The sequence below is a fragment of the Bacillus rossius genome, chromosome 11 (genome assembly GCF_032445375.1).
Source record: "Bacillus rossius redtenbacheri isolate Brsri chromosome 11, Brsri_v3, whole genome shotgun sequence".
Classification (NCBI taxonomy): Eukaryota; Metazoa; Arthropoda; class Insecta; order Phasmatodea; family Bacillidae; genus Bacillus; species Bacillus rossius.
In genome coordinates this window covers 22,333,713-22,359,969 of record NC_086338.1, presented here as the reverse complement: position 1 = coordinate 22,359,969, position 26,257 = coordinate 22,333,713, and the positions used below count along the sequence as shown (strand labels likewise).

At 38.3% G+C, this 26,257-nt stretch overlaps 2 protein-coding genes across 5 annotated transcripts in view; one reads left to right on the top strand and one right to left on the bottom strand.

The window, feature by feature from the left end:
- Positions 1–26,257, top strand: part of LOC134536692 (ribonuclease P protein subunit p25-like protein) — a 444,926-nt gene that overhangs the window by 217,414 nt on the left and 201,255 nt on the right. The gene's annotated exons all lie outside the window — the stretch shown is intronic.
- LOC134536691 (tyrosine decarboxylase-like) overlaps positions 1–26,257 on the bottom strand; it is a 142,225-nt gene that overhangs the window by 37,167 nt on the left and 78,801 nt on the right. The window contains exon 9 of the mRNA XM_063376545.1: positions 25,409–25,574. Coding sequence (XP_063232615.1) covers positions 25,409–25,574 — 166 coding nt within the window. The remainder of the gene's footprint in view (positions 1–25,408; positions 25,575–26,257) is intronic.

Genomic DNA, 26,257 nt, shown 5'->3' with positions numbered 1-26,257 from the left:
CTTATGTTTGCAATCAATTGCGAATTGAATATTTTACTTGAAGGGACCCGCCTACACATGGGTGTATTTGTGTAAGTGAGGCGGGATGGTACGGGCGATGCTTGCGGGTGCTGCTAGCGTGGTATCGCCCTTAAGCGCAAGGCTGTGTGTGGACTGGCGTGCAGTCTTCTCGTCGTGCACAGGTAAACTACGAAAACAAAGTGAAAACGATCAAATGATATGGCGGAGAAACGAAGGTAAAGGTGTAGCGCAAGTCCCTTGAGTGCATTAAAGTATCTGTACCAGGTGTTTTATACCTGAAAATTGATAGAAAAACACGCGTTTTAACCATTTTCACTTTTTTTTCTAAAATTACAGTTTAGAAACGAAACTATATGTAAACAAAATTTTACATCCGCCCTCAACGTATTCATAGACAGACCCCACTAGGATAATTCGAGGAGTTTTCGAACCGTTTGTTCCCCCCCCCCTCCCCCGAGACACGGAGCACCGTGTGGGGCCGTGTGGAGTCGTGTGGGGCCGTGTGGGATCTTGTGGGGCCGTGTGGGATCTTGTGGGGCCGTGTGGGGTCGTGTGGGGCCGTGTGGAGTCGTGTGGGGCCGTGTGGGATCTTGTGGGGCCGTGTGGGATCTTGTGGGGCCGTGTGGGGCCGTGTGGGATCTTGTGGGGCCGTGTGGGGTCGTGTGGGGCCGTGTGGGATCTTGTGGGGCCGTGTGGGGCCGTGTGGGGTCATGTGGGATCTTGTGAGGCCGTGTGGGGCCGTGTGGGATCTTGTGGGGCCGTGTGGGGCCGTGTGGGATCTTGTGGGGCCGTGTGAGGCCGTGTGGGATCTTGTGGGATCTTGTGGGGCCGTGTGGGATCTTGTGGGGCCGTGTGAGGCCGTGTGGGATCTTGTGGGGCCGTGTGGGGTCGTGTGGGGCCGTGTGGGATCTTGTGGGGCCGTGTGGGGCCGTGTGGGATCTTGTGGGATCTTGTGGGGCCGTGTGGGATCTTGTGGGGCCGTGTGGGGCCGTGTGGGGTCGTGTGGGATCTTGTGAGGCCGTGTGGGGCCGTGTGGGATCTTGTGGGGCCGTGTGGGGCCGTGTGGGATCTTGTGAGGCCGTGTGGGGCCGTGTGGGATCTTGTGGGGCCGTGTGGGGTCGTGTGGGGCCGTGTGGGATCTTGTGGGGCCGTGTGGGGCCGTGTGGGGTCATGTGGGATCTTGTGAGGCCGTGTGGGATCTTGTGGGGCCGTGTGGGGCCGTGTGGGATCTTGTGAGGCCGTGTGGGGCCGTGTGGGATCTTGTGGGATCTTGTGGGGCCGTGTGAGGCCGTGTGGGATCTTGTGGGGCCGTGTGGGGTCGTGTGGGGCCGTGTGGGATCTTGTGGGGCCGTGTGGGGCCGTGTGGGGTCATGTGGGGTCATGTGGGATCTTGTGGGGCCGTGTGGGGCCGTGTGGGATCTTGTGGGGTCGTGTGGGGCCGTGTGGGATCTTGTGGGGCCGTGTGGGATCTTGTGGTTGGGGTCTGCACTCGAGGAACGTCTGCGCTCGATCCGTACAGTATTTTTTTTTTTTTGTGAATTGAATATAATTATTGTAAAACTACAGATCTTTTAAAATTTTATATTTACACGAAAACAAAATATTTTTCGCAGTATTACTGGGTTCGGATTCTTACCTGGGAATTTATGCTTTGTGTTGCCCCAGTACCTTCAATATTTAAAGTTATTTATTAACCGTTTCCTGAATAGCTGGCCAGTATTAAGTGCGCACATTAATAAGCACGATTAAACAAAATGTAATTAATGTGTTAAATATTCGATTATATTTTCCATTTAACAGTTTAAAAAAGTTATTCTTGAATGCAACATCATTTTAAATATAGAATTATATGGCAATTTTCGTAATAAATACTCAGTATTATCTCGCAAAAAAACGTATTTCATATAGCCTATATGGGGTGACTTAAATGCTGCCCCTTGGAAGGGCAGCCCTTCAGGATTTTTCTGGCAATGGTTAGTTTGTAAAGCGACTGGATGGGCAGCCCATCCAATTTCTGAAAACATGTTTCTTTAAGTGTTTAAATAATTCTGAAAACTTACCCCTTGGAAGGGCAGCCCATCAGGATTTTTCTGACAGTGGTGTTTTTGAAAGGTTGTCGGAATTGCTGCCCCTTGGAAGGGCAGTCCTTCAGGATTTTTCTGACATTGGTGTTTTTGAAAGATTGTCTGAATTGTTGTCCCTTGGATGGGCAGCCCTTCAGGATTTTTCTGACAGTGGTTAGTTTGTAAAGTGACCTAACCTAACCTGACCTGACCTGACCTGACCTGACCTGACCTGACCTGACCTGACCTGACCTGACCTGACCTGACCTGACCTGACCTGACCTAACCTAAACTAAACTAATCACGGTCAGAAAAATCCTGAAGGGCTGCCCTTTCAAGGGGCAACAATTCAGACAACCTTTCAAAAACACCACTGACAGAAAAATCCTGATGGGCTGCCCTTCCAAGAGGCAACAATTCAGGATTATAAAATTACGAAAATAGACACATTTTAAGATACTGGAAGGGCTGCCCTTCCAGTCACTGTACAAACAAACCATTGCCAGAAAAATCCTGAAGGGCTACCCTTCCAAGGGGCAACAATTCAACTCCCCCTGTAAAAATAACGATAGCCATGTGTTGTACAAATTTACAATTTCTTTATTGTAGTATCACAAACTATTTCTTGCACCTAGTTTACAAAGGAATTTTTTTGTAAAGGTACAGAAAAATTTTTTCTGTGAAGTCACTCCGTGGTAACTCAGAGTTCGCTTCAGATCGTGATTATAATGTAGGTAAATGTAACTAGTTGTACCCCACGTTGTTTTATCGTTCCGGGAACATGCTCATGGAGTGTGATTGGGGGAAGAGGCGCTATAATTTTTTTGCTCGTGCAGATTCCTTTCGCCCCGTTTCTCCGTCGTGCGCCGTCTTCAATGGCGGTGTTTCAGCTTCATTGTTCCCCCACCCCACCCCTTTACCAATAAGAGGCGGACAATAGCGCTACCTCCGGGGGAATGGCGAGACAGATTTCTTTGGAACCGGAGCGGACGCGCGCAAAGGTTTTCCCCTGACACGAGATATTCCCCTCTCCGGGTCGCGAACCCAGGACCTCGATCAAGGACGCTGCAAGTCACGTGTGGCGAAGTGGGACTTGATTTCTCTGTAACATCTTAGCTCTCGGTATACGGCATTTGGTAGGAGAAATTCTGTGATTGCGACGGAAGTCAAGTAACGGAAATGTATAACCACAACGCTGCCGTGTGTGGTGGATGGCACGGACAAAAGTTCACAAAGCCAAAGGGAAACTTTATACTTTTAACTGTTTGATGAATTTTTAACAAGATGGGCAGTATTTAATAAAATTCCTTGTAGAAAATCATGTCCAAAACCGGGGTTTAGTTTTTCGTCAAGATATTTTCGCTCTTATAGCAGCCGTTTCGTCATATAGTTTAAATTTTCTATCTGGAAATGGAATGATTCGATAGTCAGCGTAGCTGCTCCTGCAGCGAATTCTAGCGGCGGGTGCAGAAAAAAAGTGTTATTCTCGTCCAGAAGTGTATTGTGCAAACACGATTTGCGTATAATTATCACGCTCGTCATTATTTTAATGAATTCTAGGTTAAATTTCGTGTCTGAGTTTCGTATTGTATTTACAACATGAGAACTCATGAATTGGCTCGTTACCGAGGTGAGATGTTACAAATCTCTGACGAGTACTGGAAGCATTTTATTTTTACAGGTTTTTCAACCGTTTGACTGTAGAGGCAAATGTTATAGGTTCGATTCTCGACCGGATTGGGGACTTCTCACTTACGGCATATTTTCTTCACGGGCTCAGAACTGAATGTTGTATTATCTCTTCACCTTTGCTCTGCGGAAAGCAAGGGTAACAACCGCAATATCTTCATATGTGTTTGGTTGTGCATTTTTAACTTTAAATGTACGACACTGGCTTTTGCTAATGGATTCGTTCGCGTGAAGTTGTTTTGTTTTAAGAAATATGCAATTTTTGATATGTTTATTATAATTATTATCTTAACCATAATTTGCTTTGGAGATAACGTTTTTTTATTAAAAAATAAAACCTTCCCTCCCCCCTTCGTATAAGTTGAATATTGAAAGAAAAAAATGCAAAGACGCACTAAGTATGTTTTATTTTAAATTCATGCACATTTTTTTAAACATTTATCTTAAGATAATCCTTAAAATTAAATTTTCTTCATGAAATTAAACCTTTCTTTTTCAGAGCTTAGTTCTAAATTTGGAAAACAGTAAATATAATCTCGTAGATTTTGTATATTTTTTGTTTTTACCCAATAATTTAACTTTAGCTTAATACCTTTGGATACTTTTTTTTTTACAAAACAATACTTGGCTGTAGAGTTACTTAATGATTTAGCCTAGTGTCAGTTAGGCAAAACTTAAAAACAAATCGTTATCATCGAAATCAGACCATTTACAGACAGACGGAAATACAAAAAAAAATTGGTTTAGTTTTTGATTTTTTTCCATTTTATATTATTAAAAATGTATACAACAGTTCCCCCGTGCCCAGGCTGCAGTTTGCGGATCCAGGAGCTGACTGCCATCTTGGATTGTGACGTCACGGCGGCCATCTTGGGTGACTTGGACCTATGACATTGATCCTGATGGCCATGTTGTCCGCCGTCTTAGATTTTACTATCTTGGATTTTCCATTTGGTTATGTACACCTTTCCGCCCACTCGGAATCGAATGCCCCACTCCCTTATGTTGAAATTTTCGTTAAGGCCGCCAACTTGAAAACCAATATTTTTTATGCTAGTATATCTGTTAAAATTTAAAAATAAATTAAAAATTTTAATTAAGAAATAAAACATTTAAATTAATAAAATTAAATTAAAAATAGTAGGTATCTAAAAACATCGTTGCAACTTTCAATACCAAATTGAAAATCCTTAATTATTATCAAAAAAATCTTTAAAAAATTAATTAAAAAATAAATAAAAAGATTTTATCTAAAAAAAATCCGTCATCTTACATTATGATGTTACGTCCACCATCTTAACACCAGTAATTATTTAGCTAGGAAAAGTAAAAAAATTAAAATGTATAAAAAAATAAATAAAATGTAAATAAAACACTCCATCATCTTGAATTATATTATCATGGTTGCCATTTTAAAAATTTCTTATTAATATCTGTTTTTTATGGAGAAAAATTAAAATTGATAAAAATTAAAAAAAATTAATGAATAGTTATTTTAAAAACTCAGTTACATCATGGAGTCTTCGGTTCAAACACTGTGAGGGCAAAAAAAAAGACAGAATTTTCCTCTACGGAAGCTGCCGGCAGATTGACATCCCAAAACTAATGCCAAGTTATGTATATCTTCAGCTGGTATGACGTCATGTTCACCATTTTGTTTTCGTCTCCTGGAGGCCTCCATCTTAGTTTCGTCGACTAGTGTGCACTACCAACTTGTAAGTTTAATTTTTATCTCCTAGAGTGCATTAATCATTTATACACCATCTTGGAATTCTGTAGGGGAACCTGGGGCAGAATGGGGAAGCGGGGCATAACGGGGTACCACGATTTTATCGTCAATAACATGCTGCCACCTGTTATGTGTAGACGGAACATAAACTCCAAAGTGAAACACAGCGCCACAGCGTATCCGGAGCCATCTTGTTGTTTGCAGTTCGTTAGATGTGGCAGTATGCTGTTTCAGACTGTGTGTTTTGCAATGTTTACGTGATATTCCAGCCAAGGTAACTAAGTAGACTTACTTATTTAAAATTTATACTTATACTAATTAAAAAGTGCATGTCTTTAGTGACAATTTATGAATGCCATTAGATAAGTACATTTTTAGCTAGAAGATTGTAACCAAAAATGTTTCTCTAGGGGCAAAACGGGGTACCTACTACCCCATTTTGCCCCATGTTTGTTTAACTAAATACTGGAATCACAATTTGTGATATTCTGCATAGATTATTTATTCTAAAAAATCTACTTATATAAAATGTAAAAATCAGTGTCTCTGAAATTCTAAGGCATCCTGAAATTTATCTTCGAAAACCTGAAGCTACATCGGCGGCAAGTGCAATGGGCTTCAATAAAGTAGCAGTATTGACGTTTTTTGATCTCTTAACAGAGGTTGTTGACAAATATGGCCTCACTGCAGATTAAATTTATAATGTTGATGAGACGGTAATCACTGTTAATCCCAAAGGTCATTCCCGAATTATTTATCAGAGGGGTAGACGGCAGGTTGGTACTGTGGCTACAGCTGAAAGAGGGGAAACTGTTACAGCAGAAATTTGTTTGTTGGCTGTTGGTGTTTATATACCACCTATGCTAATCTTTCCAAGGAAAAGAATGCAACAAGAGTTTCAAACAGGACTACCTCCTGGATCATGGGCTGAGGTTGAAGATAAAGGATGGATCACAAAGGAGTCATTTATTTAATGGTTTAATAAATTTGTTAGTAGATGTATTTGGTTCGTTCTGGGACACCGGAGGACGGAGGGGGATCCGGGGATCCGATCCAGACACCTTAAGGCTTCGCTTCATCACCCATGTTGGATTATGTCACTTACTTCCACCATGCACACACGAAAAAGTGTCACGTTACGTTCATCAGCCATGTACGCACGAAAAAATGTCCCGTTACAGTAGTAGGATATAGCCGTTTCTGGGACAGGCGCAGGATCCAGGATCCGGCGGGAATCTTGGATGACGTCATCGGCGACCATCTTGGACTCAAAAATTCCCTAAAATTCCTTAAAAATGACTCAAAATGACTCAAAAATTCTTGTTTTAAGAAAAAAAAATCCCGTTTTCGAGGAAAATTCCCGTTTCGAGGGAAAATTTCCCGTTTTATTCCTTAAAAATACCAGCAGCTAGAAATGTCCATATGTAGGCTTAAGCATCCATGTCTACAGCCTCAGATAAGCCTCTGACGTCATCATGGATGATGACGTCACCGTTGCAATTTCCGTTACGGTCGCCATCTTTAAATTTATTATCCGATTTTAATAAAAAAAATTTAAAATTCAATTAATAAAATTTTAATAAAAAACATTTAAAAAAAACATACATTTACGACACGGAGCTCGGAGTCCTCGGTTCGAACACGGTGAGCACAAAAAAAAAATTGGCGACCGATCCTTCCTCCACGGAAGTCACCTACAGACTAACCTACCACCACCAATAACAAGGTCAACTAGTATGATGTCATGTCCGCCATCTTGTCTTCGTCTGCTGGAAGCCATCATCTTGTTATCGTCTGCTAGAGTGCGCTGACGCCATGTTAGTTGAATTCTCACCCGCTAGAGTGCAGTAATCATTTATTATTGATGTGTCACCCGCCATCTTGTCATTTGGCCGCCATCTTGGAATTGTGTAATTATTTAGCTAGAAATTCGGGAAAAATTCCAAAATTCATTAAATAAACCACTCATCAATTTACATATTGATTCGGTCAGTTGCTGTCCCTGGTTCGATACTTGATCGATTCAATATAGTTTAATTTTATGTAAAAAAATAATAATTTCAATAAACCATGTTCAACATTCTTAAAGAGACTTTAAATCCTATAAACCATCATGTCCGCCGTCTTGGAAATTCGTAATTATTTAGCTATAACTCGTGAAAAAGTTCAAAATTAAGTAAATAAAATACAATCAATATACTGATTAATTAGATCGACTAAGGTCCTTGGTACGATTTAGGATGATGCAAAAAAAAATTAAATATAACAACAATTCAACATAATAGTGGCAGGTTCGAGGAATTAAACACCGCAAGTTCTTTTACAAACATAATATTTATTACATAATTTCTATTCTACTACAGGATCGATCACTTACGAAAGCTAGCAAATATATAATCAATCATTTAGTTCCGCATCGGTGTGAAATGACTAGTTCTCAGCTCCAATCGGTTTATACTAGATAGAGTCCAACCAGAACCTTTACAGACATAGTCCTCCTCTTCTTGACAGAGTTTCTGGATACCGTTTTTAACAGTTTGCTTCACATCGTTAGAACTGTAAATTACTTCAGCCGATGTCTTGAATGCACACTTCTTCACTTTGTCATCGAACGGATATGGCTTTCCATATATACAGTCCAACCACAAGTTATATTTCAAAGGTCCGTTTGTTGCTACATCATCAGTAAGCTGATTGATTATCTTCTGTCTGATATCGTCAAGAAAATTACAAATGTCCTTCGACTCACCGAACGTATTTAGATAATAGTAGTCTTTCAAAGTTCCACGAAATGCAGACTGCGCCAAGTAGAAGCCATTATCGTTCACTTGTAATGCTCCGAACACAGTCTTAGGTTTAGTTCCATGTTCAGACGTCATAACAATCGGTTGCTGCACATTGGTTTTCTTGCTTGTACGCTTACGAGTCTCCAATCTAAAGCGAGGAGTCGAAATTTCTACAGGTAGTTCTTCAGTAGACACACGGACTTTACCGTTGCTTTTTTTCACATGCCGTCGCAAACTATCAATACGTGTAAACCATTCATGACACTCATCACAGCGGAACTTTATGCGAGATGGATTCTTCTTGCATTTACTCCTCTCATGTCTTCGTGCTACATGAGAAAAAGTGAACGACATATCGCAGTAGCTGCAAGGATACCTTGCTGATGAAGACAAGCCTTTCAGACCCGATCCAGATACTGACGTTGCCGCAGTTGCGCCATCTCCAGGCATACTCTTATGAACATCAATGCATCGTTGTTGAATAGAAACCTTTACTTTCTGCCGAACAGCAGGACCTTTGCATGTCTTCATGTGCGTTTTCATATTATCTTTTCTGGCAAACTGCTTATGGCATTTCTCACAAACAATCATTTAACGATAAAGGTTCTTGACACATTCTCTCTTTTCGTGTCGTCGAGCATTGCTGTTGTTTGTGAAAATCTTGTCACAGTAACAACACCGATGTCCGTTAGTTGTTGAATCACCAGTCATTGAAGTCTCCATCGAGGCTGAAACGAAGTTCGTCGTGTTTTCCTGTAAAGCCAGCACCACCGGCATTAAATTCTCTTCTGCTGGTGGTACCACGACTGTTGAAGTCTCCTCCAGTGTTGTCAGAGGCGTTGCCGTCGGGATCTGCTCCAACATCGTCGGCGCTGACATTAGAGTTCCTATAGACGATGGTACATCCTCCATCAAGTTCGACGTTAAAGTCGGTAAAGATGCCATCGAGTTCACAAGAACAGGTAATTACGCGACTTATGCACCAGAAGAAACAAACTAGGTGATCCTTACACCGATAACGTCAGTAACAAACTGAGCATCCTGCTGTCTAGGACTCGCTTATATACATGCACAGGATGGAATAATACGCTAGTCAAATCAAGAACCATCAACAATAATACTCGAGTCAAAACTACTTTAAAAATAGAAGCCCACTCAACGAAAAAGGCAGCACATTTGGAAGCAAATTCGACATATGAAATGGACACGCAATGCACGCACCTGCAGATTTCATCACATAGTTAACATTTAAATTTCATTCAAGCGAAATAGCAAGCCAATGTCACATCATCATATTAACATCCTATTGGTCATACTATCCTCAAAATTTCACAGTATTATAAATCACACCAGTTATAGACGGACTTATGGTTTCTAACACACAACAAATCAGTCATTTTTTTTAATAAATTCATATTTTAAAATGCAAAATATACATGGTAAACGAAGAACCAGGTACGTAAATATTTTATATACTTTATGCACACTGTAGACGCCAAGAGCTTGAAAGTACATATGTAAGAAAGATATTTAATGAAACTCATATTAAATTGTATATTTATTCCCATTAATACACAACAGATCAAAAAAAGTAGGTATTATTATATAAACCTCGCATTTCTTAGTTCATGCTTCTTTGAGGACATATAAATTTTCAGCATTTCGCGAACCAAGTAGAAGTTTTAACCTATTCTTCAATCATTTGGATTGTCTCTCGATGAACAATTGGTCTCATGTGCTACGGCTTCCATCTTCTTTACATATTTGTTATTATAAGTCTTAAAATCCACGCATCTGTGTCACTATCACAGACGCAAAGTTATCATCATCATCATCATCATCACCGTAGCTGTTATCAATATTATCATGAGCTGCATCAATATCACTCATTTTATGATGTCGTTTCCGCATTTCAGTTGTCAGAGATTTACCACAATCTATGATCTTGTGAGCTTCACATTATTCTCTATTGTTTTGTAGACATGGTTAGTTACATTCTCGTTTTCTTTAAAAGCCTGTGTGTCCAGTTTTATTATTTAATCCTTCATCCCATCATCCCAAACACAATTAAATCATCGTAGTATACAGAAAAAAAAATCAACAAAGTTCCTTTCATTTAATCTTAGGAACCACATCATCCTTTCCACCTATAGTATAGTTTCTTGAGCCCAAGAGTCTTTCAATATATACCATGCCGTGTTCTTCAAGAGATGTGGTATACTTCTAGTTCTACATACAAATCCATCCTATCATTGATTTGTTGACACTTAAGAAAAAAACCTTAAAGTTAATTTTTACGTGTGTTTTATTAAATTATCACTTCGGCTAAAAATAATTACCACACATAGTGTGTTATTACATTTCCTTCTTCATCTGCAATGCTAAGTTCCTTGATAATAAATCCATACTGACTAGAGAAGCTTTGGAGGTTTACACATTTCGTCATGGTGGTCGAGACGAGACTAAGCCGGTAATGTACTGTCAGGTCTTAGATAATAGACGACACTCTTTGCTTAAGCAACATGAGAGTTCTAGCACAAGCGGGCTTTGAACTCTTTGCTTAAGCAACATGAGAGTTCTAGCACAAGCGGGCTTGTGAACTCTTTGCTTAAGCAACATGAGAGTTCTAGCACAAGCAGGCTTGTGAACTCTTTGCTTAAGCGACATGAGAGTTCTAGCACAAGCGGGCTTGTGCTATAACTCTCATGTTGCTTAAGCAGGATTAAATTATGACTTTTTTAAAAAAATGGCAATTTGTGATGTTTATAAACGACATCATCCCTGATGGTTTTCTCTGAGTGCTTCTATTTTATTTTTATTAGGTGGAATTTAAAAAAAAATCATTATTCAGTCAAATAATAATATATACCCTGAGAAATCTGAGAAACACTAACTGGGAGAACAAACTACCTTCTCCTTGGAGTCTAGCGATGTCATCCCTCTATTGCGATCGTTAGTGAGAATCCTGCATCCCGCATGAAAGAAAGAAATAATATTTACCTGCAAGCAATATGTGGTGTCATCTGTTGTTGAAAAGCAAAACTACTTACAAGTACCTTTGCATGAGATAACTTAACTCTCGCTTAAGAAATATTTAAAAAATTATATTTAAGTAATGGTTCCAATTGGAAAACTGTCTCTTTGTATCTAATATTAGTCACAGTAACTAATATGAATTTAGATTCGGTGTCTGTTGCTGTATCGAAAGGACCAGGTGTAAGTTTTGCAGCAAAGAATTTATCTTGAGAAAGAATGGAAGACAACACCAGAAGAATGACTGTGTTAAAAATCCACTACGCAATATGATAAGTTGCGTTCGATGTAGCAAGTCGTTTACGCAGAGAGAGAGCTTAAAAAGACATGATAGAACTTGTAATGTTAAGCCTGCGTACAAGCTAGAGGACAACGATGGATCTACTAGACTAAGGATTAGTGATCTGCATTACGACAATAATTTTCCTTGTCTTGAGAGAGATTATGTACGTGGCTCTTCCGATCTCGACGAAGAACTTAAATTGAAGGACGATAATGATTTATGGGAGAATGAAGACAATGGAAGAATCCTTAACGTGAAAAGTGAGAATACATTCCAGCCGAATTCAAGTAGATCTTTCTTACTTTGTAAAAATGATGGACTCCTAAAAAGGAAGCATGAAGACGATAATGGCACTTCGACATCATCGATATCGAATTCATATGGTAATCTGGGTGAAGAGGATGTCTTCTACAGTGATTGTTACAGTGACTCTGAGGCTGTTGACAAAAGCATAGACTGTGATGAAGCACCTAAAGCTGACAAGATCGAAGAATGTTACGGTGTCCTGAGACCGAAACGATGGAAACGACGTGTTATAATAAATAAATCTGGTAACGCTTATTATGATCACTGGGACGATTGTGATATTAAAATTATTTATAATAAACAAGCAAGTGAGATGGTGGTAGAATAGATTGATTACACATCGTGGAAAGATCCAAACTTATTGGTTGACCGGCTAAGACTTCTACATGGCTCGCTTTGTGCAGGAAACTATTCGTGTATATAAGAAATATCCTTCATACTCGAAGAACTGAGGAAAGCTGGCTACATACAATAATGACTTATGTTACTTCTATTTGTATAATTTTAAGAAATAAATTAAATATTAAAAGTAAAAATTTAATGTTTTTATTTCTTGCATTCTGATTTCTAACTAAGACTTAGTTCTCGTAACTTGTGTTTCCAAATGTGCTGCCTGTTTGATGGTGCTTCCAAAATGTGCTTTCTTTTTGTTGATGGTGCTTCCAAATGTGCTGCCTTTATGATTGTGCTTCCAAAATGTGCTGCCTTTACGTTAATGGTGCTTCCAAAATGTGCTTCCTTTTTGTTGATGGTGTTTCCAAATGTGCTTCCTTTTTGTTGATGGTGCTTCCAAATGAGCTGCCTTTATTGATTGTGATTCCAAAATGTGCTGCCTTTACGTTGATGGTGCTTCCAAAATGTGCTTCCATTTTGTTGATGGTGTTTCCAAATGTGCTGCCTTTTTTGATTGTGCTGCCTTTTCGTTGATGGTGCTTCCATTTGTTGATTGCGCGTAGTAAAATATGTAGTGACTGAATATTTACTAGTTCAAAACCTCTTGGTGTTACTAAAATATTTTTCAAGGTCGCTTGGTCCTTTAGTATGTATTAAAATTTCATGATGGTCTAAATGACTGTTATTATCTAAAGACGAAGAAGGTCCTGCGGTCCTGAAATGACTAGCCTATACGTCTGATATTGTCATGACTCGGTCTCATGGTCCATAGACAATTGTCCTGTATGTGTGGCTTCGTACATGAACGATTTATAGGTTATTCAGATTATCGAATAATTATACTTTCATGTAAGGCATAGCGGTACTGTATTTAATTCGTTGGCCAGGTTTATTGTCTTGAGTTGTTTTTCGTAGAGTGAATGATTAATAAATTCCACGAAAAGTAATGGAAAATAAAATATTAAATATATTTAATATTTAGTTACACCGGTCACTGGTCAAGCAGTGCATTCATTACTTCTGGAACTATTAAGCAAAGTTTAATGTTATTTATATAAATTTTCTCTTTATTATGTATTTCAGAGTATATTGTACTCTATGTAACTTGGATGTCCAGGTCCGATCTCAAGACACAATGCTAGCATGCTTAGGGCTTGGATGGTTGATCACCGTGTTGGAATGTTGGAGGTCGCCAGCAAGGCGGGGGACAACAACGGAAGCAACGGTACATGTGACTGGACTGGAGGGTGGTCCTAGCGGAATAAATTGAAGTCAACGCCCTAGACACAGCAGTCAACACATAGTCGTGTGGGTATAGTGCTGCTGCTACAAATTCAAGCAAATGCCGTTCGATCCGTCTGCAAAGTACGCGGAAGTAACGCCCGGATTCCGCCGTGTGCACTACGTCACCGAGGATGGTTACTTCCAACTAGAGGTCTGCAACTTCGGTCATCACTGGACCAGTGATTGTGACGAGGAGGCTCCGGACATAATCGAGACATCCTGTAAAAAGGTAGATTGTGTCGTCTATTATCTAAGACCTGACAGTACATTACCGGCTTAGTCTCGTCTCGACCACCATGACGAAATGTGTAAACCTCCAAAGCTTCTCTAGTCAGTATGGATTTATTATCAAGGAACTTAGCTTTGTAGATGAAGAAGGAAATGTAATAACACACTATGTGTGGTAATTATTTTTAGCCGAAGTGATAATTTAATAAAACATGTAAAAATTAACTTTAAGGTTTTTTTCTAATGTGTCAACAAATCAATGATAGGATGGGTTTGTATGTAGAACTGGTAGTATACCACATCTCTTGAAGAACACTGCATGGTATATATTGAAAGACTCTTGGGCTCAAGAAACTATACTATAGGTGGAAAGGATGATGTGGTTCCTAAGATTAAATGAAAGGAACTTTGTTGATTTTTTTCTGTATACTACGATGATTTAATTGTGTTTGAGATGATGGGATGAAGGATTAAATAATAAAACTGGACACACAGGCTTTTAAAGAAAACGAGAATGTAACTAACCATGTCTACAAAACAATAGAGAATAATGTGAAGCTCACAAGATCATAGATTGTGGTAAATCTCTGACAACTGAAATGCGGAAACGACATCATAAAATGAGTGATATTGATGCAGCTCATGATAATATTGATGACAGCTACGGTGATGATGATGATGATGATGATAACTTTGCGTCTGTGATAGTGACACTGATGTGTGGATTTTAAGACTAATATGTAAAGAAGATGGAAGCCGTAGCACATGAGACCAATTGTTCATCGAGAGACAATCCAAATGATTGAAGAATAGGTTAAAACTTCTACTTGGTTCGCGAAATGCTGAAAATTTATACGTCCTCAAAGAAACATGAACTAAGATATGCGAGGTTTATATAATAAAACCTACTTTTTTTGATCTGATGTGTATTAATAGGAATAAATATAAAATTTAATATGATTTTTATTAAATATCTTTCTTACATATGTACTTTCAAGCTCTTGGCGTCTACAGTGTGCATAAAGTATATAAAATATTCACGTACCTGGTTCTTCGTTTACCATGTATATTTTGCATTTTAAAATATGAATTTATTAAAAAAAATGACTGATTTGTTGTGTGTTAGAAACCATAAGTCTGTCTATAACTGGTGTGATTTATAATACTGAGAAATTTTGAGGATAGTATGACCAATAGGATGTTAATATGATGATGTGACATTGGCTTGCTATTTCGCTGGAATGAAATTTAAATGTTAACTATGTGATGAAATCTGCAGGTGCGTGCATTGCGTGTCCATTTCATATGTCGAATTTGCTTCCAAATGTGCTGCCTTTTTCGTTGAGTGGGCTTCTATTTTTAAAGTAGTTTTGACTCGAGTATTATTGTTGATGGTTCTTGATTTGACTAGCGTATTATTCCATCCTGTGCATGTATATAAGCGAGTCCTAGACAGCAGGATGCTCAGTTTGTTACTGACGTTATCGGTGTAAGGATCACCTAGTTTGTTTCTTCTAGTGCATAAGTCGCGTAATTACCTGTTCTTGTGAACTCGATGGCATCTTTACCGACTTTAACGTCGAACTTGATGGAGGATGTACCATCGTCTATAGGAACTCTAATGTCAGCGCCGACGATGTTGGAGCAGATCCCGACGGCAACGCCTCTGACAACACTGGAGGAGACTTCAACAGTCGTGGTACCACCAGCAGAAGAGAATTTAATGCCGGTGGTGCTGGCTTTACAGGAAAACACGACGAACTTCGTTTCAGCCTCGATGGAGACTTCAATGACTGGTGATTCAACAACTAACGGACATCGGTGTTGTTACTGTGACAAGATTTTCACAAACAACAGCAATGCTCGACGACACGAAAAGAGAGAATGTGTCAAGAACCTTTATCGTTAAATGATTGTTTGTGAGAAATGCCATAAGCAGTTTGCCAGAAAAGATAATATGAAAACGCACATGAAGACATGCAAAGGTCCTGCTGTTCGGCAGAAAGTAAAGGTTTCTATTCAACAACGATGCATTGATGTTCATAAGAGTATGCCTGGAGATGGCGCAACTGCGGCAACGTCAGTATCTGGATCGGGTCTGAAAGGCTTGTCTTCATCAGCAAGGTATCCTTGCAGCTACTGCGATATGTCGTTCACTTTTTCTCATGTAGCACGAAGACATGAGAGGAGTAAATGCAAGAAGAATCCATCTCGCATAAAGTTCCGCTGTGATGAGTGTCATGAATGGTTTACACGTATTGATAGTTTGCGACGGCATGTGAAAAAAAGCAACGGTAAAGTCCGTGTGTCTACTGAAGAACTACCTGTAGAAATTTCGACTCCTCGCTTTAGATTGGAGACTCGTAAGCGTACAAGCAAGAAAACCAATGTGCAGCAACCGATTGCTATAACGTCTGGACATGAAAATAAACCTAATACTGTGCTCGGTGCATTACAAGTGAATGATAATGGGTTCTACTTGGCGCAGTCTGCATTTCGTGGAACGTTGAAAGACTACTATTATCTAAATACGTTCGGTGAGTTGAAGGACATTTGTACTTTTCTTGATGATATCAGAGAGGACATAATCAATCAGCTTACTGATGATGTAGCAACAAACGGTCCATCAAAATATAACTTGTGGTTGGAGTGTATATATGGAAAGCCGTATCCATTCGAAGACGAAGTGAGGAAGTGTGCATTCAAGACATCGGCTGCAGTAATTTACAATTCTGACGATGTGAAGCAAACTGTTAAAAACGGTATCCAGAAACTCTGTCAAGAAGAGGAGGACTATGTCTGTAAAGGTTCTGGTTGGACTCTATCTAGTATAAACCGATTGGAGCTGAGAACTAGTCATTTCACACCGATGCGGAACTAAATGATTGATTATAAATTTGCTAGCTTTCGTAAGTGATCGATCCTGTAGTAGAATAGAAATTATGTAATAAATATTATGTTTGTAAAAGAACTTGCGGTGTTTAATTCCTCGAACCTGCCACTATTATGTTGAATTGTTGTTATATTTAATTTTTTTTTTGCATCATCCTAAATCGTACCAAGGACCTTAGTCGATCTAATTAATCAGTATATTGATTGTATTTTATTTACTTAATTTTAAACTTTTTCACGAGTTACAGCTAAATAATTACGAATTTCCAGGACGGCGGACATGATGGTTTATAGGATTTAAAGTCTCTTTAAGAATGTTGAACATGGTTTATTGAAATTATTATTTTTTTACATAAAATTAAACTATATTGAATCGATCAAGTATCGAACCAGGGACAGCAACTGACCGAATCAATATGTAAATTGATGAGTGGTTTATTTAATGAATTTTGGAATTTTTCCCGAATTTCTAGCTAAATAATTACACAATTCCAAGATGGCGGCCAAATGACAAGATGGCGGGTGACACATCAATAATAAATGATTACTGCACTCTAGCAGGTGAGAATTCAACTAACATGGCGTCAGTGCACTCTAGCAGACGATAACAAGATGATGGCTTCCAGCAGACGAAGACAAGATGGCGGACATGACATCATACTAGTTGACCTTGTTATTGGTGGTGGTAGGTTAGTCTGTAGGTGACTTCCGTGGAGGAAGGATCGGTCGCCAATTTTTTTTTTGTGCTCACCGTGTTCGAACCGAGGACTCCGAGCTCCGTGTCGTAAATGTATGTTTTTTTTAAATGTTTTTTATTAAAATTTTATTAATTGAATTTTAAATTTTTTTTATTAAAATCGGATAATAAATTTAAAGATGGCGACCGTAACGGAAATTGCAACGGTGACGTCATCATCCATGATGACGTCAGAGGCTTATCTGAGGCTGTAGACATGGATGCTTAAGCCTACATATGGACATTTCTAGCTGCTGGTATTTTTAAGGAATAAAACGGGAAATTTTCCCTCGAAACGGGAATTTTCCCTCGAAAACGGGAATTTTTTTTCTTAAAACAAGAATTTTTGAGTCATTTTGAGTCATTTTTAAGGAATTTTAGGGAATTTTTGAGTCCAAGATGGTCGCCGATGACGTCATCCAAGATTCCCGTCGGATCCTGGATCCTGCGCCTGTCCCAGAAACGGCTATATCCTACTACTGTAACGGGACATTTTTTCGTGCGTACATGGCTGATGAACGTAACGTGACACTTTTTCGTGTGTGCATGGTGGAAGTAAGTGACATAATCCAACATGGGTGATGAAGCGAAGCCTTAAGGTGTCTGGATCGGATCCCCGGATCCCCCTCCGTCCTCCGGTGTCCCAGAACGAACCAAATACATCTACTTTTGTTATCTTTTCTAGAGCATCTAAACAATCACCAGTGCTTCTCTTGCTTGATGGGCATGCATCTCATACTAAAAACCTTCAACTAATGATACAGCCCGGGGAAATGGTGTTATTTTATTGTGCTGTACTCCTCACTGTTCCCATAGTCTACAACTACTATATGTATCATTCATGAAGCCCCTCAGCAAGTATTACGAAGATAAAGTGAGTAAATGGTTGCGTTCTCATTCTGGATGCGTAGTGACGTTATTTGAGCTTGCATCTCTGTTTGGATCAGCTTACTTGCAGGCTGTAACTATGTTGACTACCATCAATGGTTTTCGGAAGACTGGGATCTGGCCTGTTGATAGGAATGTGTTCACTGAAGTAGATTTTCTTCCTTCAGATCCCACTGTCATAGATTTACTAGCTGATGGTCCTAGCACTGTACCACCTCTGCAAATTCCTCCCACAGATGACCCTCAAGAAGGGTGCTCTAACTCGGCAGATGCAGAACTCCAAACAGCAACTTCAATGCTCTTGCCTGAAACATCCTTTCAAAGTAGAGCTACTCTCTTCACTTTCCCAAATTGTTCTTCTGAAAATGTTCTACCTGTCCCCAAATTAGTACAATGCGAAAAGAGGAAAACACGTAAAAGGGGAACAACAGCAATTTTTACTGCATCTCCCTATAAGACAGAATTACTAGTCATCCAGAATAAAAAGGACAAAAAAATTGACACAAACAGCACAGTAACAGCTCAATTTAGATGAGCGAAAAAAGAAAAGAAAGAAAAACATAGTCTCCGAGTGCTCAATAAGTGAGTGAAGAAAGTCAAGATGACGATGCGGAGTGCCTGTACTGCAAAGACTTTTATTCTAAGTCAAATGAAGGATGGATATGTTGTTCAAGATGTTTAAAGTGGGCTCACAATTCGTGTGCTGGTAATGACAGTGATGATGACGAAGTGGTTCACATCTGTGAACCCTGTGCACACTAACTGCCATAAATTAAACTTATTTAGAAAATTCAAATTATTGGTTTCCAAATTTATTATAACTATACCCCATTTTCTTATTTAAATGATGATTATTAAAATAAATTATAATTTATAATTTTCAATTTATGATTTAGTTATTCTTCATAGACTAAAGTATCATTTTTACATCAAATTTGTCAAATTGTAACATTTCTTACTACTTTTATTACCTTCCAACAATTAGATACCCCATTTTGCCCCAGGTTCCCCTATTTATTTAGCTATAAATTTAGCAAAAATTCCAAAATTCATTTATAAAACCAGCAAATAATATACTTATTGATTTAATCATGATCTGTCCTTTGTTCTAAACTTGATCAATGCAATAAAAATATTTTAAACAAAAACATATTCCTTAAATCATGTTCAAATTCCTAAAAGCAACTTAAGTTCCTTATATGCCAGTCTTCTATAGGCCGATATATCCGCCATCTTGGAAATTTGTATTTACTAACCTAGAAATTCGGAAAAAATTCCAAAATTCATCAAAAACATCACTTATTAAAATAATGATTGAAGCGAAAGATTTGCGTCTTTGGTTTTATTTTCGGTCAGTAATAAGGATAACTTAAGCTTAAAATATAATTTAAAATATGTTTTCCCTTTCGTGGAGTTTTTTAATCAGTTACTCTACGAAAAAAACACGTAAAAAACCCGTCCGACGATATAGATTTACTGTTGCGCTGCCTAACATGGAAGTCTGTTTTTTTTTCTTCAATGCATGAAATACATTCCAACCAGTTAATGTGCAATGCTATACGTAGAGGCCACGCCTTTTCGAACCACGAGACCAAGTCATGAGGAATGTCAGACATAGGTATAGACCAGATGTCTCCGAACCACAAAACCTTCGTCCATAGCTAATATAACATATTTCAAGCAGTTAAGATAAAGTCTTCGAACTGTCAGACCTTAAGTATCGATGAAATCAATTACAAGCATTTAGACCAACGGATCATGTTTTTTTTTCTCTTACAAGAGGACCAAGAATACTTGAAATAGTTTTATAAAAGTTTAATTTAAGCTTTGTTTTTAGGACTTTCTACCATATTTATTGAAATTATAATTTTTTGCTTAAAATTAATTTCTTTTGCATCGATTAAGTTACGAACGAAGGTCAGGAATCGATGAAATCAATAAGTATATTAATTGTATATTTTATGTTGAATTAAGGAATTTTTCCGGAATTTGTAGCTAAATTTTTACTGTTTTCCAAGATGGCATCCAAATTTCCAAATTGTGAATGCCACAACAATAATAAATGATTATTGCACTCTTGTGGGTAAAAATTTAACTAACATGGTGGCAGTGTACTCTAGTAAAAATATCTTGTCATTAGTAGTGGGAGATCAGTCTGCCGGTGACTTCCTTGGAAGATGAATCGGTCGCCATTTTTATTCTGGTCCTCACCGTGTTCAAACCGAGGACTCAATGATGCAAGTTCGTTTTTTTAATCATAATTAAATTTGGTAAATTATTTTTTTTAATTTAATTTTTTTCAAATTTTTTGGGTAAATAAAAAAGGATTTTAAATATGGTGACAATAACTTTATAATCTAAGATGGCTGGATGTTTTTTATTAAATTATTTATCAGTATTTTGTAAATATTACATTTTTTCCCGATTTTATAGCACAAAAATATGGATTTTTCAAGATAGTGGCTATAACGAAAATTGCAACATTATGGGATCCAAGATGTGGGCTGTTACCAAATGTGAAATCATGACATCATACACATTCAATATGGTGGGCATAACGAAAAATGCATCGTTTCTAGAATTCAAGTTGCGACCATATCTAAATATGCAACTGTTATCTCTTTATTTAAGATGGCGTAATTTTTATTAAAGCTTTATCAATATTTTTTTATTAAATTTGAAATTTTCTAATTATTACTGATTTTCTAGCATAAACAATACGGATTTTCAAGATGGCGGCCGTAACGAAAATTGCAACGTTTCATATAAATTCAAAATTGCGGCCATGTCATCCTATTTAACAAGGTAGAATCTTATGGAGTCTTGCTTTTAGGATTGTTATACTGTTTTTCGGAATTTTGATGCCATTGGCTTTTTTGAGGACTAAGACGGGCAATTTTCTCTAAAAGCGGTAATTTTTCATTCGAAATATAGATTTTGTTTGTTATTTAATTTTTATTGGATTTTGGTTAGTTTGGGCAAATTTTTAAGTTCAAGGTCAACGTCAAAGTTCAAGGTCAAAGTAATTCAAGATGGCCACGGTGACGTTTCAATACAAGATTGTGGACATCGGCTTAGCTCCACATACTGCAGCCTGGACCAGTACCGTCCATTATATACTACTTACATCTTAATTGTTCTTTAATATTGCGTCATTATGGCTTGTAGGTACTTTGGTAAGTTGCGTCCATAGTTAATTTAAAACGCTCCATCTAAACTTCTGTCTCTAGTTTTACACTTTGTTCGTTGTCCGTGGATAGTTACTTTGCTGAATCTTCTGCGCTCAATCAGAGGTCATGTATGCTTATTGGCATTAGAATTAGAAGACACAATGTTTGTTCACCATGACCGTATATTTATCAAAGTTTTAAGAAATTCAATTTCGGATATTTGCTTGTTCATGTTATATACCACTAAGCGGATACGTACCTTCATCGAGCATATTGTGAATAAATTTAGTTTTGTTATCCTTTTAGAATCCATGCGTCTGCATTAAACTAAAATTTGCATCATCAGTTAAAGAACCTCGTCTGCCTACTAGTACAATTGAATATTTATAATGTTCATTATATATATTTAATGATAGTACTAGTTCCAACTTTATATTTGCCCTTTACTCACTAGCGAGAATTGAAGTCTTTTGGGAGTGAATTATTGTTCTGTGATTGAGTGGAATAAATAATAAGACGTTAGTTGATATTTATTGTATAAAACTATTTACAAAATAAGTATTTTTAATGACTTTGACAACATTAAAACAAATTTATATTTTTATCCTGGGTGGGATTGTAAACACGAAATCAAACAGTTGACAATTTTAATTTAACCTTTTGTGTATCTTACCTTTGTCGAAAAATTGCATACTGCCCATAAATCATCAACATATTTTTCCTTCTTTCAAAACCCTCAAATTGAAAGTTTCTATGATTTTGAGATTATCAAGTTTTTTAACGCTTTTGAATGTATCATACAAATTAAGAGTTTTACCACAAATCCACTTACGAACAGTTTATTTAATACTGTACACCACACGATTACATGGTAAATAATAGTAAATGCTTCTGTTAAAATATTAATTTACCTGTTAAGTTTATAATCACATAATATTTATATGTATATTAATAATATACTTACTAAATTATCGAACCTTTTATAAACAAACGTCGAAATTAAATAATGGATTTATATGATATTATAAACAAGACGCGAAATCATAGAAAGAAATTATTTGTTGATGCTCGGCCTCACACGCCATGTTGATTAATTTATTTTATAGCCATTATTATTTTTCAAAGGCCATTTCTAACATTTTAACATGACACCTACGTTGTATTAGTTGTTCTGTTATAAGTGGTTTTAACCAATAGTCACTAAGTGAAATATAGTAGGTTTTAATAGTAGCAAAATTGATTAAAATTACGAACAATTACGCGACTTTTTAACCCATTATCAGTGGTGGATTGAGAGGAAGGAACGTGCCTTCCCCCCCCCCCCCAAGAAGTCAATGATGGGTCCGCCCCTGCTCATTATTGTACACCCAGTGAACATATGTTGATAATATTTGTAACATAACAACAAATGCAACGGAAGTATCGTTTGAGAATTAACAGGAATTAGCAGGAATAATAATGAAGAGAAAAGGAAAAACAAATACCAACGTGATGGGCGAGGCCGAGCGTATTCTTTGACGGAAAATAAAATAACGTTCGTGGTTTTTCTTCCTTCCTCTAGGACATTTACTTCCGCCGGTGGTTTTCCGCCTGAATAGTGGTCAAAATATATGAGATGGTGATTCTTCTCGCCCTTAAAATTTTTTATCTTAAATATTAAAAAAAGAAGGGTTAAAAAATAGTCTAGGCATTTTCGTAAATGATGGGTAAAGTTTTCATTTGGCATACTTGGAACACTATCCCCATTATTTTTTTCTGCTTTTTGCATGTATAAAAAAACTTAAAAATCTTTAAAAATTTAATGAACCTACTGCAAAAACACTTTTAATACCATCCCCAACCCCCGCAACAACAGAAAACTATATAAAGAAGTCGAAAAACAATGCGGTTTCTAAGAAGACTATGTTATCTCGTGCTACGAAGCATTTTTGTTTCATTCAGGACCACTATAAAATAGAAGAAAGTCGTAAATGTATACTTTGCTTTCCGACAGTGTATATGAGCTAGCTTCTCTACCTCATGAACACGCTTGTCATCACGGGTAGCCGAGGAAAAACCGTTTGTAACACTTGAATCGCACTAACGTGCTATGAACCAAGGATGGTCAGATTAAATCTTGCGTTATCTTGGATCAGAACACGGTCACGACCGGTGCATGTATTTGAAACGTGGCTCAGACGTCAAGTCGACGGCAACAGAGGAACATAGTTCGATGAATAATGAATTCACTTACTAAAGATGTGTTCGAATACTGAAGTCTGTGAGCACGGCAGTAGAAAAGGCGGCTCTTAAGAAGAAGCAATTATAGATTTTTTTAAATAATGTATTCACCTTTTTTTAAACATCATGTCAGTCTTGCGTGACATTGAATCGAATCTGGGTGTAGTAAGATAGTTGGGCTCTTCGAGAGCTGTATTGGCATTTACCTGTAGTTGGGCTGTGTACATGAATTGTGACTTTTCTAATGGGCAAGGGGTCGAGCCTGCGGTATCTCAGTTGTTTCTGAAGTGTAGTTGTCGATCAAACACAACGTGCTTGTCATATGAGGGAGTCACCTCCCACCAGGGCCACTCTGGTTCGCTTTCCGCAAGCGGGAATGTGGCGGACGTTGCCGTGTGCCGGCTCCCGCCGGATTCCAACTCGGATCGCTCTGAGCGCTCGACCACCGTGGGTCCACGCGTGAGTCTGTCAGAGTCACCGTCGGTTGTAGTCAGAGCCGTGGTTAGAGTCCTGGTTAGGGTTAAAGCTATGATTATGTCGGGGTAGGTATTAGAATCGGAGTCATTGTAACCATTAGAACTGGGGTCAAGATCTGAGCAAGTTTTTGGCAGGGCAAGGCTTGTTGTAAGGTTTGCAGTCTTGGTAAGGGAAAAGGCAGTGATAATTACTAGAGTATGTAGTGTCAGATTTAGGATTTTTAGGGTCGTAAAGGGTCACTGGGAGTGTCAGAGCCTGGAATAGGTTCATTATAGTCAGTTTAAGAGATATTCAATTAGTGTCGTAAGAGTCTGGGTTATGGTAGTTAGAGTCAAGGTAATGGTCATTATCGACAATTATAGTGTCGTTAGAGTAAAGGTAGGTGATGTTATAAACAATGTTAAAGTAGTTAGTCATGGTAATTATCTTTAAAGTTGTGGTTTGGAGCATTATCATTAATGTTAGAGACGTGTAATGGTTGTTGTAGCAAGATTATGGTCGTTAGATTCAAGGTAAGGGTGCTTAGACAAGATTAGGGTTATTAAAGTTAATGTAAGAGTCGTTATAGTCAAGTTTTGGTTCGTTAGACTCAATGTAAGGATCGATATAGATAAGGTTATGGCAGTTAGTCAGGGTTAGGGTCGTTAAAGTCACTGTTAGCATTGTTAAAGTCTGGGTTAGGGTTGTTAATCATGGTTAAATTTGGTAGTAAGGGTTATGGTTGTTAAAGACAAGTTTATGGTTGTTAAGGACAAAGGCAGGGTTGTTAGGACAAAGGCAGGGTTGTTAGTTAAGATCAGGGTACTTGTTATTGTCGTTAAATTCAGGTGTAGGGTCGTAATAAATGGGGTGTGGGATGTTAGAGTTAAGGTCAAGGTTGTTAGTCAAAGTAAGGGTCGTTATAGACAAGATTATGCTATTTTTAGGGTTAGGTTCGTTCGTCAGGGTAAGTGTCGTTATTCGAGGTGAGGGTCGTCAAAGTCAGGGCTAGAGTCATTAATATCAGGGTTATGGTCGTAAGAAAGTCAGGGTTATGGTCGTTATAAAGTCAGGATTAGGGTCTTTAGACTTAGGGTTATGATCGTTATAGTCAGAGTTAAGGTCGGTATAGTCAGGGTTATGGTCGTTATAGGGACATTAGAATAAGGGTCAGAGTCATAAAAGGTAGGGTTATGGATGCTATAGTAAGGGGTAGGGTCAGGGAACTCACCGACGTCCTCCTCGGTGGCATGCTGCGCCACAGCACAGAAGCGGATGACGTACTTGTCGTTGACGGAGGCGGGCACCATGTGCAGGCGCGCCGAGGCGTTGATGTTAGTCAGCAGCTTCTGGTTGACCTCGTCGGAGCCGCGCAGCCGGAAGCACACTAGCCCCAGCTGTCAAAGCACACGACATCCCCGCCTCACTACACAGCGCACATCGCGCACAGGTGGTGCAAACAGCTAGTGTTCCGTGCACGCGTGAATGGAATGGATTCAGCCGTAGCGCATTGCCCACATCGGGGTCGCTATAAACTATGGAAGATAATGAGATGCTAGTGGAGCATTTACAGAATTAAAGGGTGGGTGAAACTGGATTATCCCGAGAAAACTCACCGGTAAACAGGAAAGCCAACCATGTGCCCCACTTATGAAAAATTCACGAGTGGCCCCTGATGGGAATTAAACCTTGATTGCCTTCTTGGTAGCCGAATGATATTACCATTTAATCACTAGAACCATATGTCCATATAGTGATATGTATCTTGTATTATACCTCATACTTTGGGAAACATGACAAATATTTTTTTCAATCATACACTACATTATTTCTTATATTTATTTGTTTTTACTTTAGTATGATCTTATGTTTGAAAATTTTACTTGATAAAGCAGTACTGATATATTTGGAATTTTCAACTGAATCTGCATGATTGGTTTCTACTTAATGTACTAAGGGATTACTTTGGTAAAATAATAATCACCACTTTCATTTCTGCATTCTTAGACATCTGAGAGGGAATAGTATTTTATGTAGTTAAGACAAGTGTGAGCCAGCACCATCCGAACTAAACATTACA